We start from the raw sequence: 16,778 nt of genomic DNA, 5'->3' as shown, positions 1-16,778 counted from the left end.
AAGGACGCCCTCTTGTTTTTTCTCCACCCTCCATAAATTGAAAAATTCCATCAATTGAAATCCTGTATGACCCTTTCAGAATTGTTTGTAAGTCTCAATCATATCACTCTCTTTCTCCTGTTTGCTAGTGTCTGCAGTCTACAAATTCTCAGTCTATCTTCATAATCAGTATTCCATAATCCTGATATCATTTTTAACACTCTCCTTTGCACTCTCTCTCCAATATATCAGAATCACAACAGAAACTAGGAGACCAGATCTGTGCACAATAGTCCAAATGAGGTCTTATCAAGGTCTTCATATGTAAAGACATCCTTATCTTTACATGTGAATGTTCATTTCAGCATTGCAGTTATCTTTTGAGTTGCATTTGCAATCTTTGCCACATTGCCTCTAAACTTCAACTTCCTACCTATTAACACTCCAAGATTCCCTAGCTTCATCAGTATCTTCTAGCCTAATCCCACCCATATAATACAACATTGGATATCTAATCATTCCGAAGCAAATGACTTTAAATTTATCACATTGAACTGACACCCATTTTTCCATGCCCACAATTCCAGCTAATTCAAATAATTTTGCAAGTACTGTATACCAGCAGCATTCCTGATTATCTTACCATCTTTGCATCATCAGGAAATAGCTGCATGTTGCTTGTCAGATCCTTCCCAATATCATTAATGTATAGATTGAATTACAGCAGCCCAAGCACTGATCTTTGTGGTACACCACTGGTTATCTTAACACTTTGAGTCCTATCAATATAAATATACATTGATTGCATGTAAACCCAGAATCCCATCGATGTATATTTACATCGCTAATTTAAAAATTTCAAAAAATATTAATATATACATGAAATTCATTATCAGACTATACTGTAGTTAAATTTGAACCTTCAGCTTCATTATCCATGAGAATGGTTGACTTTCATCAATAAAAAAGGGCATTTATATTAGTATATGTAACGCCTGCATCACGTATGATCGCACGTGTTCATGTTTATATTATATTGCGCGATCATAACTCTGCTGCTCCAATGTAAACAATATAAGGGGTTCACGACTCTCTTCTTGTGACCTGAGAGATCAGTTTGTATTTCTCTTACACCATGGACAGACGGACCCAATAGTGCCCAAAGCAAAGATGTAAAACGATCCTTGAATTAGAACATGAATTAGAACAAATGCTCGAGGAAATACTCAATAATGAAGGATCTGAATTAGATGATTGGGCAGACCGCGATTCAGAACAAGAAGAAGCAGATCTCTCCACAAAGGTGAGCTCCGTGTTAAGCCACAGTGATGCAGAACTCGAGCGAGAGGCTGGCCAGCAAATCATGTTCGCGATTGCACGAGAGGTCGTGGCATTTCAAAAACTGAATGGCCTAATTCACTAATTTACCACTCGACTTTTGTGGCCAATAGTGGATAATTATAGTAATTTATGCCCCTGTGTAAAGTGATATTTTCTTCATAATAATAACACACATAAATTTTATTGATACTTTTCATTATTTATGTAACATCTAAGCGATGTTTTGACTGAATTTGTTGAATTTTGAACACTAAATGAACTTTTTATTTTTTCCAAAAACCTTGATTTCTTACAACCCGTTTCTGGAGCCCATACCTCATGTATAACTAAAATTCTTGTTCCAATTATTTTTCAAAGAAATACTGCACAGCAATTTTTTAAATAGAGCTGAAAATGGTCAGGACATGGGGTTCTTGAAGTCATAGTAGGTCTAGAACTCGGTGTTAAATCTTGCAGACTTGCATTCCCCCATATACCACTTTCTGATATCTGTCAGTCAGCCATCCTCTTATCCATGCTAATATTCTCTAATCTAAACCCATATTCTCTAATTTATGCAACAGTCTACATTTTGAATTCTGTCAAAAGCCTTAGCAAAATCCAAAAATATCATGGTGTATCTATTCCCCTTGTCTAGTTCAATGGTAACATTGTTATAGAATATGATTAAGTTGCTAAAACATGACCTTCCTATAGCAAACCCATGTTGCTCGTTGCAAAGTTGAGATTCACTGTGAGCCCTAACCAATTTTTTCAAAATCTTCACCACCACTCCTAAGATACTAATTGGTCGATAATTGGATACATCAGTCTTTACACCATCCCTGTGCAATGGAATTACCATACATTCCTTCCTTTCCTGCAGAATCTTCCCTGTTCTGTGAACAGTAACAAAACAGCCTAGTCAAAGGAATAGCCAATTCAGCTGAACACTCTTTTAGCACACATGCTGATATCCCATCAGTCCCTATCGCTGAATTCTTATTCAGTTTGTGCAACAGCTCTAATACCTCGTCCTCTTACACTGAATTTCTTCATCCAGTGAAGAGGTAGCAGTGAGCTCAATGTCACCTACACCAGGTTAACTTTTAACAAAATGGGCACTCATTAGTCAAACAATCTCTTCTGCATCTGTAACCCTCATGCCATCTGCATTTAGAAGAGTTATTCTTTCATTTTTGCTTTTACTTAAAGCATATCGATAGAATTCTTGTGGGTTGTCTTTAGCTCGCAGAGCCAGTTTCTTTTCATTCTCAAACTTTGCTTTCCATATAACTGTTGTGACTGTTATTGTCTGCTCCTTATAATTTTCATAATGCACATCATCCTTATGCACAAAGTCGAAATCATTCTCTTCTACTCAACATTTCCATGACAAAGCCCATTCCTGTTATTAACACAGTTTTATAACATTGTTGCTCTTACAGTCACATTCTTACCATTTTTCCCTTTATAATTCAGTTTCCCTAACTCTCTGTGTTAGGTCTCATACCAGTTATTAGTTTTTCTAGACTCCTGATACCAAATGCATTGAAGTGTAGGCCGTTCCTTTTATACAAATCCAATCTTCCCTCAAACTCACTGCAGACATCCAAAAACTCGCATCCATTCCTTCTACACAGCCTATACATCTAATTGTTTGCCATCATAGCCATTCTTCTTAATTCACTCTTATGTGATATAAGAATGCCCTAATACCTAATACTCTACATACACTTGCCTTTCCAGTCAAGTGTATGTAGAGTATTAGGGCATGATCAGAAAGGCCTGATTTACTATACTTCTTAAATTTAATGTGCTTTTGTTCCTTTTTTTTCATATAGATTCAGATAATTCATATAGATAGTTTTATTACAGCAAAAGTGGTGTCCTAATTTAACACGAGAGTTGCTATATTGGTATTAAGATCCTGAGTTACTTACAGTCCTATTTATAATTAACTCTTAGATGAAAAGGTTATGTGGGTAGAATATGTGCCTTCCATGTTCTTTCTTGGGATTTTTAGACCATCATTATTGTTAAGATTGGGTGGTTGATAAGAATTTCCAGATCCCCCTTAAATTTATGTTCATACTATGTATTGGTGTGATGTAAACAACAGGTGCCTTTTCAATCAAGTCTATGTAGAGTATTAGGGCACAATCAGAAAAGCCAGATTTTTGGATAAAAATTGTGCATCCTGCAGGCATCCAAAAACTTGCATCCATTCCTTCTACACAGCCTATGCATCAAATTGTTTACCATCATAGCCATTCTGCACCTGTATTTTGTCCTATAAAGGACAAATTACAGGTGCAGTGAATAAGGTATACTCCAGGATGGACCAGCAGAGGAAGGTGGATCCTTTGATGAATTGAATAAGTTCTTTAATTTTGCAGGAGGTTTAAAGGTGGCATTAAGGTTGTATTTCTGTAGTATGCTGTTTATTTTATCTGATATCCCTTTAATGTATGGAATGACTGCAGTTTTATTGTAATCTGGCTTACTTTTGTTTTTATGTGGGGTCTTGTGAAGAAATTTTATTGATAGTTTGGCTGTAGCCATTTTTCAGGAAGGTATTGCTGATAAGTTTTAATTCATCTGTAAGTGCTTGTTCACTTGAGCAAATCTTCAAAGTTCTGTTTTCTGGTGTGTTAATGACACCTAGTTTTTGTGTTGGATGGTGGTAAGAGTTTGTGTATATATTAGCCAGTATGTGTAGGCTTCCGGTAAACACTGAAAGAAAGATCACTGGAAGGCAGAAGTGTGACAAGTGTATCTAGAAAAGGAAGCGTATTCTGACTTTCAATCTCAGTTGTGAATTCTGTGCATTTGTGTTGTTTGTTTGTTTAGGTGGCTCAGGAAAGTGTCTAAAGTCTGGCAGACATGGGACCAGATAACAAAAACATTGTCTATGTATCTAAGCCGGACTTTAGGTTTTAAAGTAAAGGAATCTAGAGCATGTTGCTGAAAAGCTTCCATATAAAAGTTAACAATTGGGGGGGAATAACAGTGACCCTTTTGCTGTATCTTCTTTTTGTAAGTAGAAAATGTTTTGCTATACAAAATAGCCAGTATGTAGTACATGTGCAAAAAAATGCTGTGGTATTGGCTGGGAATTTGTCCTGTAAAAGAATTGTGTCCTTGATTGGGACATTTGTGAAAAGGCCAGAGATGTCATACTGACTAATAAATCACTTTTTTCCAGTGTGATGTCTTTAATTTTGTTTACATAGTGTTCTGTGTTTTTAATATAGGAGGGGGAATGACCTACCGACGGCTGTAGTGTTGATGCTAATTTCTTGACTAGTGATAACTGGGGTTGTCTATACCTTGAACTATCGGCCAGAGCGGTACGTTCTGCTTGTGAATCTTGGGTAAACCGTAAATTCTTGGGGAATGAGCATAGTGCAGAGGGAATTTTTTTTAACTGTATCCTTGGTGACTAATTTAAGTAATTTTTCTGTTTTCTTTTTTATCTGATTAGTTGGGTTATAATTAACAAGTTGATAGGTGCTGTTGTCTGAGACTAATTGATTAATTTTTTCCAGGTATGTTGTTTGGTTTAAAATAACAGTGGCGCTCCCTCTATCAGCTCTAGTGATTATGATATCCTGATTTGATTTTAAAGATCTGAATTGCCAATTCAGATTTGGTTAGGTTGCTAGTTATTATTTTCGTATTATTTAAAATGTTCAAGCTTTTCAATTGTATTTTATCAGCTGTAGTGGTTGGGAGAAATCTTAAGCTTCTTTCACTATAGTATATAAAGTATAATTTGTTAATAGTTCTGGATGCCACAGCAAAGTTCAGTCATGGTTAGAAAGGTTGATCACGTGACTGTTCATTGAAGACAGTTGGTGGCTCCTGTTATCACTTAATTCTGGTTGATTGTCGTTATCCTCTCTTGTTAGTAGTTGGCTGTTATTGTTATCACTGGCTTGTGGTTGACTGTTTCCATTCAGTGAGGAGAAATTCAAATTTATCTGTTGGCCATCTGAATATTGTTGATCTCTCTCTGTGAAATTTCAGTATAAGTTTTACTCTTTTTGTTTCAACAATATGTTTAGCAGAGTTGTCAGTAATCCACTCAAGGATATCCCAATTATCTGAATTTAAACAACTTAAAAGTTCTGATTTTAAATTTGCATTTGCTCAAAATCAGGTTTGAAATTTAAAATCTAAACTTCGAAGAATTAATGATAAATAGGACTGTAAGTCCAGGATCATAACTGTAATATAACAACTCTCATGTTAAATTAGGACACCGCGTTTGCTGTGATAAAACTATCTATTGATATATGAATTTGTTCTCTGATGAAGCTATAAACAGAAGCTGTAGCCTTGATGTAGTTTTATTTTTCCACTAGAGGTCAGGTCAGTAGAATAAGTTGATCAAATCATTTTCTCTTTGGCATGCTATATATAGCTTGTCTCTATATATATGTATGGGTATACTCCAAATGATGACCTTAATATGAAGCTTGAAACATCTGGAAATTAAAGTAATTATTTCTAACTTGGTTGTAGTCTACATAATTTTGTCTGAACTGAATGGCTTTCTTCTTAAGATAATGCTAATGACTGCTTGATATGACCATTTATTTCACTATTATGCTTATAAACTTTGTTTTTCTATGATGCACTTTACAAGTGCTGGTTCACCATATAGCTCATAACTCTCTCTCTCTCTCTCTGTTGTAGTGTATTTCATGTGATGCCGCTTCTGTATTTATCATGAATAATAATAAATTATCTTATATTAGAAGTACTGTTATAAGATAAGACATGCACATTATTTTTTTTTTTTTTTTTTTTTCAAACAATATTTTTTCAAGTCACTTCAGGCCTCCATGATATAGCATTTGTCTTGTATCTGGTGAAACTCATCTATCAATCAAATGCTTTCACAAACATCCCTGCCACCGCAGACGTTGAACATCCTCACTTTGCATCCAATAGACTGTGGAATTTTAACTTGGGGAAACTTGAAAATGAGCATTATTCTGGATGACATGAAACATATTAGCAAAAGTATGAACAGCTAATGATTATTAAAATGATAGTAAAGTTGCATGTAGCATTCCCAATTGCAGATTGGTCAAGGGAAAATATTCCTTGTTTTGTATAATATATCTGCAGGCTTAGAGGGATTTGAGTTTGAAAGGATTTTGCACAAAGAAATATCTTTTGTAGTATGCCTGGAAACTATAAGGTTCATCCAAAATGATATGGTTTATTGTGCGACAGCAAATGTATATGGGTGTTATCACTTACTTATAAGAACAAAGTTGATTAGAAGAATTAACCAAAAAAATGTATAAAAGATGTTGAGAGTGCATAAGCTCAGAATAGTTTTTACATGTCATGGGAAAAAAACTGCAATGTATTTGGACTTGGACAAAAATGCCATACATAAGTGGTCACTCTTATCACATTCAACATCAACCTCATCATTCACAATTGCATTTTTCACATTCTGTTGTTCAATTTACTACTATCATTCTTCTTCTTACTCTCCCCACACTTCTGGTACTCACTCTCAAAACACTTTATATGCTCACCAGTTTCATTCTCTTTCCACAGATTTTCATTTTACAAAATGAAGATATTTCACACATGCTACAGCGAACAAAATTGCACACGTTGAAATTGCCCACCATAATGTACAATACCGTATATGATATAACAAAAATAAAAACTTTTAACGCCACACAGTTAGGCACTTATTCCCCTTATGTTCTACAAACAAGCAAACAAACACTCATAAAAATTATAATCTTAAAAAAAAAAAGAAACAGTTATTGCTAAATATTTTCAAAAACAACTTATCTGTTGTCTCCTCAAATTCAACACATATTACCTTATGCCCTCTTACTGCATATCATCAGTTATAAACATCCACCCCATAGTGGGATTTGAACCCCACAATGTACCGTATTTGCTCGAATATAACTCTCACTTTTTCCCACAAACTTAAAGTTAAAAAATTGTGGTGTGAGATATATGCAGGGATTTTCAGAAACTAAAGTTTTTCAAGAAAAAACTAAATTGGTGTTTATAATTAAATCCTCAGTATTCAGTATAGTTTATAATTGCTCGCATTATTTATAAAATGAATGCATTTAAATTTTAATTATCAATGTTATTTATGCAATCGGCCACTCACCTTCATCACACAATATATTTGAATCTTTAGCAACAATGCTTCTGTAATTAAATTAATTATTTCTGTCGAAATCATGTCCCAAGCTCTCAAAATCCAGTTGCACAACAGTTCTAATGATGATCTCTTAATCTTAATCCATCCCCATGCGATCCAAGATTTGAGTAGAAATCAGTGCCCTCATTTCCACATTTCTACTACTAGTTGCTTTCATCTGTATGCATATAATTGATATGGGATTAACAAAAGATCGCTCGACTCAATGAGCACACCGATGATTATTGAGTTAAATGAATTCCAAAATATCTGAAACTGCCACAACATTCACTCCCTATTTCTTAAAGGTTTAAACTTTTTTCTTTGTGTGAACTATATGCGAGGGGAACAAGTAAATACAGTATTGGTTGGAGAAAAGATCTTGCTTACTTAGCTAACTACACTGGCAAATTTGAATATCTAGGTAATGTTTCTTAACTAAAAAAAAATCATTTTATAATTTAAGAGCTAATTAACTTAATGATATACTAAGGGAGCTGATTATCCTTATAAGTTATTTTTTTTACTCTCCTGAGTGTGATGATCAGAATTATGCTTAATTATAATTAATATCCTATTTTATTTATTGATTTTTATTATTTTTTTCACTGTAGATTTTAACAACATGAGCAAATTTCTTAATCGAATACTTGGAATAGAAGTTGATCTACAGAATCGCTTATTTCAGTACTTTACAGATACTTTAGAAGCTATCATCCAACATGCGAAAAAAACTGGTCGATGGGATATGGGCATTTTAGGTAGGTGATATCTAAGTTGTTACTTTTGTTACTTAAATTACCTCATAAATATTACATTAATAATTCATTTTATAAAAGGGTTTGCAACCGTATCTTCATGACTGAACTTCAGCAATATTTCATAATGGTGATAGACACAGTGCACAAAGTTTAGAAGCTAGTGCCTTTGTCTCATTGTATCCCTTTTATTAGTCTCTGCATCCATGGGTATTTCTGCATTTTCATTACTTATTTCCTTGCACCTCTTTTTGTAGCTGACTTGTTCCTATTGGGAGATGGATTGGCAGCTGCATTTGGGAAACACTGTGGCCATTTCTTCTCCAGAACTATTTTAGTCTGCTCATGCATCTTTAACACCTGTTCATATTCCAGCTGCTCCCAGTTCAGATTTATCATTTGCTCCTTTTTTTGTCAGGAATGGTTAAAGTGGAGGAGGGGGGGAAAGGATACTTATATATCCAAATGCCAGAGAGTTGATGAAATACTGAATCGCAATCCAAAAACTAATCCAAGAGAGAGACTCAATACAATGTGATGGGAAGTGAATCACCAGAGATGACTCACTTAATCTTGAACCAAGTATCAAGTGACAAGATGAGAAGTCACACTTTATCTCAGATGAGATAGCTAAATTAAAGAAGACAAAAAAGAGAAATGCACTATCAAAAAAAAAAAAAAATCACTCCATCTTAGTTTTATTTTTAGTCAAGTAAAGATAAATAAACCTGGCATATCCTGTATACCCAGTAGAAATGAAACACACCCCTTCCCCTATCAAAATTTATTATCTAAAACACCAACAAACTCTTTAGGCACCTTCTCTGCTGGCCACAGTGTGTGTGTGTACATCATATAGAAGTTAAGTTATCAATTATCTCCATTAAGAAGAGTGATAATCCTCTGCAGAAAATCAGATTTATATTTGTAGTTAATGAAAGCAAGAGGTGATATGCATTTTATTCATTCATTCATTTCATATGGTGATTCAACCATGAGCCCCTTTTACTGGGAGGTACGGCCCCACCACCTCAATTCCCCCCCCCCTATTTTTATCCGGGCTCGGGACTGGCATGGCTGACAATTCAGACCTATAGTTTGGGGGGGATTGTCTTAAGTATTCCTGATTGTATCCATGTGTGTGTGTGTTCATGGAGCCGGTTTGTCTGCTTGTGGGATGAAAAACCCCAGATAAACTGGTGGAAAACCCTGCTAGCCATGCCCAAGACAGCTAACTTGGCTATGGGTGAGGAAGATCCTTAACACCTTCATTGATAATCACGCGATATCGCGTGATGCGAGTTCTCACCGGGCGGCCGATCGTGCGTTATCGTATGGACGTCGCTATCAAGTAAAAAAAATTTGGCCACCACACGAAATTCCAATTTTCAGCTTGGCAATGAACGTGTTAAGCTCCTCATGTCGTCAATGGGAATTGAACCTAGAACACGGCTTCCCCAGGCATATGGTTGCGAAGCGCATAGCCACTAGGCTAACCACACGGACATGCATTTTATGATAAGACATGAGGTGTAGCTATAATTTTATGCGAGTTATTAGACCGAAGTATACAATCAATTAACAATAAACTAATTATCAAATAATTAGTTTATTGTTAATAGCAGAACAAAATAGGCTGCCCTTAATGGGTAAAGAAAATGGTTGTAATCACTGCATATTGACCTGGAAAAAAACAGATGATTTTATTTTATTTTTTTCAGAATTTTATTGAAAGTGATTACTTGCATGAAACTATTTTATAACATAATCACACTGAACTGCAGTTCCCCTTCAAGCATTTCCAAGAATTGCACATTTAGAAATTGAAATAAATGGTGTTATAAAGCAAATTATGCATCAGCTAATCTTTCTGCTAAACATGTGGCTAAAATAGTACTAATGTTAATGTCATTCTTATCATTACTTTTGATCTTCACTCACCAAAAATAATGAGAAAGTAATCATATGCACTAGTTTTTAGGAATGGGATTGGGGATGAAAAGTCAAATAAAATAAAATTTGGTTCTGAAAGGGTCATATCGAATGAAGAAAATAGTGCATATTATTATTCAGTACCTTACTGCAGTATGAAGAATAAAATACTGCACATTTGAAAAGAAATAGTTATTGACATATGGAAGTTTTGAAGTAGCTATACTTTTTTTTTACTACCGTTTTACACTAAAAATGTATAGGTACATGCTCCCAAAGGGAAATATGTTTTTAATTCTCTGATGAAAATAAACTGTAGCCTTAAAATATTGTAATTTGAATAGGTAGTTAAAACACTATTCTTCAAAAAAAATAAAAATAAATAAAAATTTTAAAAAAATAGCCGAACACCTATATAACATAGTTGCACTTCTTTTTGTTTTTTTTCAGATCACTGCTTATTTTGAAGATAATTTATAATTTTTCAATAATATAAGTGAAGTATGAAGGCCCCCATGAAGTGAATGAATGAAATTGGCAGAGGGACAAGCATGGCTTTGTTAAGGGTCAGTTATGCCTTAGTAATGTATGAATGAGCAAAAAAATGTAGAATCTAGTCTCTCAGGCAACAGTATTGAATGGGATAGTCAGTTCAGAGTGTAAAGGTAGTTGGGAGTTTAAGGGGATGCTACAGTTTCTATATACTAATGCTAGAAGAATCAGAAATAAGAGGGGAAGAGTTTTTGTTATTGGTTAGTGCAACCTTGCCAGAAGTTAGTGAGACAGCATTAGTGAGACAGCTAACAGCAGATGATGTAGTTACAAGGATAGAATCTGATGGATTTAGTATTTTCAGAGAGGATAGAGTGGACAGGGGATGGGACTGCTGATGATACCAGATGAATCCAGCCAAAAAGAGCAGGTGGCAGTTCTTTTGAGTCAATCTGGTGTGAAATTGAGACTAATAGGACAAAATATAAAATTGTCTGCTATAAGCAGGGGTGATATGGAAAACATACATCAGCAGATTAGAGCAAGTTGAGTAATTATTATGGGGAACTTCAACTTTGGAGACAGAAAAGGAGTAGAAAAGATCATATTGCAGGAAGAAATGGAATTTATACACTTACTGAGAGATAATTACTTGAAGCAGAATGTGACAGAGAGGACTCGACCTATGGGAGTGTTGGATCTTACTAAAGGATCAAAAGACCTGTCTATAACTAAAATGGAAAAGTGATCATGTGGTCTTAACTTGGGAGGTAGCAAAACGTGGAAATTCATGTTGAAAATTTATTTATCACTAGGTTAGACTATAATAGATTTAGTTTAATCCTTTATCCCAGTGAGAGCAAACAAAGTTTGCGCCTGAAAATATCTTCAGGACTAAATATAGTGTTGTACTATCTTATCCAGTAAGTAGTGCAACACCAAGGCAACTCGTGGCAAAGGTGGAGCAAGCTACCAGGCAGTGTTTTGCATTATGGGAGATACTGGGTTAGAACTGCCTGGTAGCTTGCTCCACCTTTGCCACGAGTTGCCTTGGTGTTGCACTACTTACTGGATAAGATAGTACAACACTATATTTAGTCCTGAAGATATTTTCAGGCGCAAACTTTGTTTGCTCTCACTGGGATAAAGGATTAAACTAAATCTATTATACGTGGAAATTCAGTTAAGAATGGGTATATGCGGAACTACTACACTTAGGAGGTAGCTTGAAGCAGCACCGTGGCATAAAGATTTGTAAGGGAAGGATGTTCACAGTGCATGAGGTAGTCGAGGAATATCTGGAGGAAGCAATATCAAGCTGTATACCCAAGGTCGGGAGGCTAAATCAGGTAGGAGTTAGATGGATGAGTAGCATCATTAAGCATGAGCTTCAGAAACAGAAATTGCTGTTGAGGGTATCCAAGGAGAAAAGTGACCAGCATGGTAAGGAAGGCAAAATCAGATTATGAGAAGAAATTAACCATGCGGGAAAAAGAAGTTTTTTCCCCAATCAGAGGTTTTTTTTTTTTTTGTTATGTGGTAAGTAGGGAGAAGAATGACTATGGAAGGATAACTTTAATGAGTGCAGATAGTATAGAGGAAGGCGAAATTATTGAGTTACTGAGTGACCAGTTTTCAATGGTATATTATCCAAGTGAATATGTTATAGCAGATGTGATAGGGAGTGATGTGAGAACAGAGGTTGATGAATAGGAGGCACTTAGAATATTGCAGAATCTGATTGCAAATATACCTGTGGGATTGAATGGGATATTGGCTTGCATTTTAAGAAAATGTGCAGGGGAACTGGCAATGCCTTTGACTATAAAATCTCAGCTCTGGTAAAGTTCCAAGAGTGGAAGAAGGGCAAAATAATCCTTTGCATAAAGAAGGATCTAAGTCTATGGAAGCAATTATAGACCAATCAGTATCTCAAGAGTGGTGGTAAAAGCTGGAAAACTTAATGAAAAGGAGAATTCAGGAAAGGGTGGATAAGAATACAATACTCTATGCGGGGGCAGAGGGACAAGCATGGCTTTAAGGGTTATTTATGCCTTAGTAATGTACAAACTTTTTATAATAATAACAACAGAGTTGGATAAAGGGAATGGCTACACATGATACTTCTGAATTTTGCAAAATCGTTTAACAGAATACCACATGAAACTGTTACACAAACTGCATCGAATGGGGATTGATGTGAAACTGGTGATAAGAATAAAAAGGTGGCTGATGAACAGATACAAAAAAGTAGTGTATGGGGGAGGTGAATCCAGGACAAAGCCCTGTGCACAGGGCTCTGTGCTTGGACCACTGCTGTTTAATTTGTATATAAATGATACCGATATAAGTGAGTTGGGTATTTTAATAGAGATATTCAGTTGTTTGCTAATGATATCAATTTGGTGATGTAGAGAGGTTGTAGGATTATTTAAATAATCCTACAAGCTTTCTTTCATTATCATCCTAATAATTTACATTCCATAATCTCGATTTGATCTGTAACACTTCCTTTGCACTCTCTTCACTGTATCTGCATCACCTCAGAAACCAGGAGACCAGTAATTAAATATATATATATTTATACTATATATATATAATTTATATATATAGTATAAATATAAACATAATATGTCAATTTTATTTGGACAAGTGTAAAGTTATGCATTTTGGGATACAAAGATTACAAGCTGTGTACCACATTGAGGGAACTGTACTCCAGGAAGTTGTTGAAGCCAGGGATTTGGGGGTGGTAGTAGTAGATAGAGTGTTAAAGTTTAGAGGGCATATTGCTAAAGTAGCCATGGTAGCTCACAGGATTACTTGATTATTGAAGAACATGCTAACAAGCAGAGATAAGAGTTATCATTCCTCTTTGATTGATTTAACCCTTCAGTCGAGTTCGACTTCTGGTAACTTTGTAGGCAAGTGCTCTTGCCACAAGTTATTTCTGGTGATTTTTACAGTATAGTTTGCCATTGTTTTTCCCCAATCCCCCATTTTTATCTGGGCTAGGGACTGGCATATAGCTGATAAATCACACCAATGGCTGAGATGTAAGTATTCATGGCTGTAATCCATGTGTGTTCTTGGAACCAGTTTGTCTGTTTTGAGGGATGAAAAACCCAAGTTTCCAGGTGGAAAAACCCCACTACCTCCATATGAGACTGGCTAACTCACCTTTAGTCAAAAGAGACCAGATAAAGATTCCTCACGTCATGGATGAGATTTGAACTGAGCTGCAGAGGCACTCTCCTCTTTATGAAGCCTTATTATGACCACATCTGGATTACTATAATCAGGTCTGGTCACCTGAGTTTCTCAGGGATGAGGAAGTGATGGAGAGAATCCAAAGGTGAGTGACCAGAGATGGTCAGTAGTCTGTAGAATGCTCCCTTAGATTGAGGATACGTGGATTGCAGAACTTGGTTGGTGAAAAAGGAGGGATATGAAAAACATTTGTTACTCAAACTATAGGATTAATGCAGGGGAAATGTTTCAGCACTTAGCTAGAGGGAGCAGAACAAGAGGTAATGAATGGAATGGGCTGCCTGAGTCATTTGTGAATGCTCTTTATATGTTTCCATCTGCTAATGTAGGGTTTCCCAGACTTCTTGCTAAAGTGGAACCCTAAAGCAAGGATGATTTTTTTTGCAGAGCCTCACAACTCGATCTTTAAAATAAACACAGAATAAATAAATACTCACCGTTTTACAATTTTGTGCTCCATAAATTTAAAAAAAATTAAGTTAATTTTAATGACTGCAGTACAGTTGTTTTGAACTGCAGAGTCTAGTATGATGGATTGTAACTTATAACATCATGTCATTGTTTCATTAATTTAAAAAAATAAGTGAATGTTTGTGAACAAGATTTGCAGACCCCTGGAATTTCAGATGTGGGCTCTAAGACTCCACAGAGCTCGCTTTGGGAAACCCCGTGTTAATGGTTTCAAGGTGAGGTACAATAGATAGTCTTTATAGTTTGGGTCTCCCATGATGTGTCTTAGGACTCCATGGAGGTGCAAGTGCAATAATAATAATCGTAAATTAAGAAATTGTGATGTTAGGCATTGTCCAGGGACTCATCTGTCACCTTAGGGAGTTCGTTCAAAATATGAGTTATCATCTGGGTTATGGGGGAACAGTCACAATTAGGGTGGTCTTACAGTTTCCATTTGTTTGTGTAGTAGGTTGCCACATCTGCCCTGGTTAGTTCTGATCCTGTTGACAGATGATCATATCTTCCTAGGAAGAACAAAACCAAGCTGCAGAGATCTTCATCCAGGAAGCCATTTGTTGAGAGTTTTCATGTTAGGGGCTTAATGGATTGTATAGAGCACTCAGAAAGGATTAAAACAGAATTTAATACTTCCTATATTTCGTCTCAGTCACTGAGACATCTTCAGGGATTACAAAAAAACTAATGTAACATCTATACAAATACCACACAATACTAAGGCGCTGTTGAAGGTGGCTTGTAATGTAAGATGGTATCTCTGATGATAAGTGTTTCGCAAATCTTAGGAAGCTTAATGCAACCGTATTTATTAAGATTTGGTTGATTTCTGAGAGCTGCTACTGATTCTAAAAATAGCCTCTCTTTTTAGAATTTGCTGTGGTGGAGCATGGTGGTTTTTAACCATGAGATCCTGTGGGTTGTATCCAAGACATGGTCAGCCAGGCTTGACTGACTATAGTCATGGTTGTAGATGTATATCTTGTGTTCCTCCAGGTGGATGGTTGCTGATCTGTTGCTTAACTGATCACAGGATCCCATGTTTTTCACCATGAGATCCTGTTGGTTGTATCCAAGACATGGTCAGCCAGGCCTGACTGACCATAGTTGTGGTTGCAGATGTATGTCTTGTGTTCCTCCAGGTGGATGGTTGCTGATCTGCCTGTCTGTCCAAAGTATGCCAGCTTACAGGAACAGGGTACTTTATGAACTCCAGGCACTGAGAGAGGAGAGAGCTGATCTTTTGTAGAACAGATAAGGGAAGCAACTTTGCGGTGGGGCTTAAATGCTGTGTGTAGGTCGTACTTTTTTAAACTCTTGGCTATTTTTTCTGATGGGCCATAGATGTAGGGTATGGCATTTCTAAACTCTTTCTGAAGAGAAGACCGAGGAATAGGGGGGGGGGAACTGATTATTTTTTTAATACTGTGATCACTGTAGCCATTGGAGAGGAAAGTGTTGTGTATGTGGTCAAGCTCAGTTGTAAGGGCAGTTCCACTTTAACAAAGATTATGGGCTCTCTTGGTTAGAGTTTCTATACAAGCCTCTATACAACAAACCATGTATAGAGGCTTGTTGAGAGATTGATGGACAGTGTTCTCTCCACATGTTCGATGTTGATGGTAAGGCAGCTGAAGAGAGTTTGTCCAATGACCAGAAAGAGTTTCTTGATTATAGGCAAAGACAATCAAATCCCTGCCATGTACCTTCAAGGGGTGTATAGGATATGAGAGTGCTACATGAAAAATTTAAATCATTACTAACTTCCTATCTACAATTTTTCTCCAAATAAATCTGTTACTTATCACGACTCCAACATTATCAGATCTTATATTTCTATCTTCTAAGGCACTTTTTTTATCAATCCACCTATATCTTGGTCTTCTTTTGGGTCTTTTTTCCTGCCTACCTGGCAGAGAATACTTGTTTTGCTAATCTTTCCTCTCCTATTCTATTTAAGTGACCATACCACCTGAGATTAGCTCTGCTAACACATTCCTTGATGCTGGCAATGTCCAGTTCTTTACTAATATCCTCATTTTTAATATGGTATTGCCATTGATGCCATCTGTTCACACTGCTAATCTTTCTCAGGACTCTCATATCTGCAGTCTCTAGTCCTTGGTCAAGTGTTTTACTTCTTACCCAGCTCTCAGATCCATAAGTTAAAACTGGTTTGAACGCTGTCTTGTATACAGCTAATGTGTTACGACTAATTTCTCTCTTATTCCATACAAATTTATTCAGTTGACTTCCTACCATGCCAGCTTTGTTAATTCTGTTGTCTATTTCCATATTTAATTTACCATCTTCAGTAAAAATCGTGCCTAAGTAGCTGAAATGTTTTACTTGTTCCA

At 36.0% G+C, this 16,778-nt stretch overlaps 1 protein-coding gene across 1 annotated transcript in view; it reads left to right on the top strand.

Annotated features, from left to right (window-relative positions):
• Window positions 1–16,778, top strand: part of LOC150095851 (protein strawberry notch homolog 1-like) — a 527,670-nt gene that overhangs the window by 417,457 nt on the left and 93,435 nt on the right. The window contains exon 23 of the mRNA XM_090409548.1: window positions 8,116–8,262. Coding sequence (XP_090265674.1) covers window positions 8,116–8,262 — 147 coding nt within the window. The remainder of the gene's footprint in view (window positions 1–8,115; window positions 8,263–16,778) is intronic.

The sequence above is a fragment of the Typopeltis vanoorti genome, chromosome 19, assembly GCF_054136105.1.
Source record: "Typopeltis vanoorti isolate ZY-2024b chromosome 19, IOZ_Tvanoo_1.0, whole genome shotgun sequence".
NCBI classification, from domain to species: Eukaryota; Metazoa; Arthropoda; class Arachnida; order Uropygi; family Thelyphonidae; genus Typopeltis; species Typopeltis vanoorti.
The sequence above is the reverse complement of the archived record's forward strand: the minus strand, read 5'-3'. Positions and strand labels throughout refer to the sequence as shown.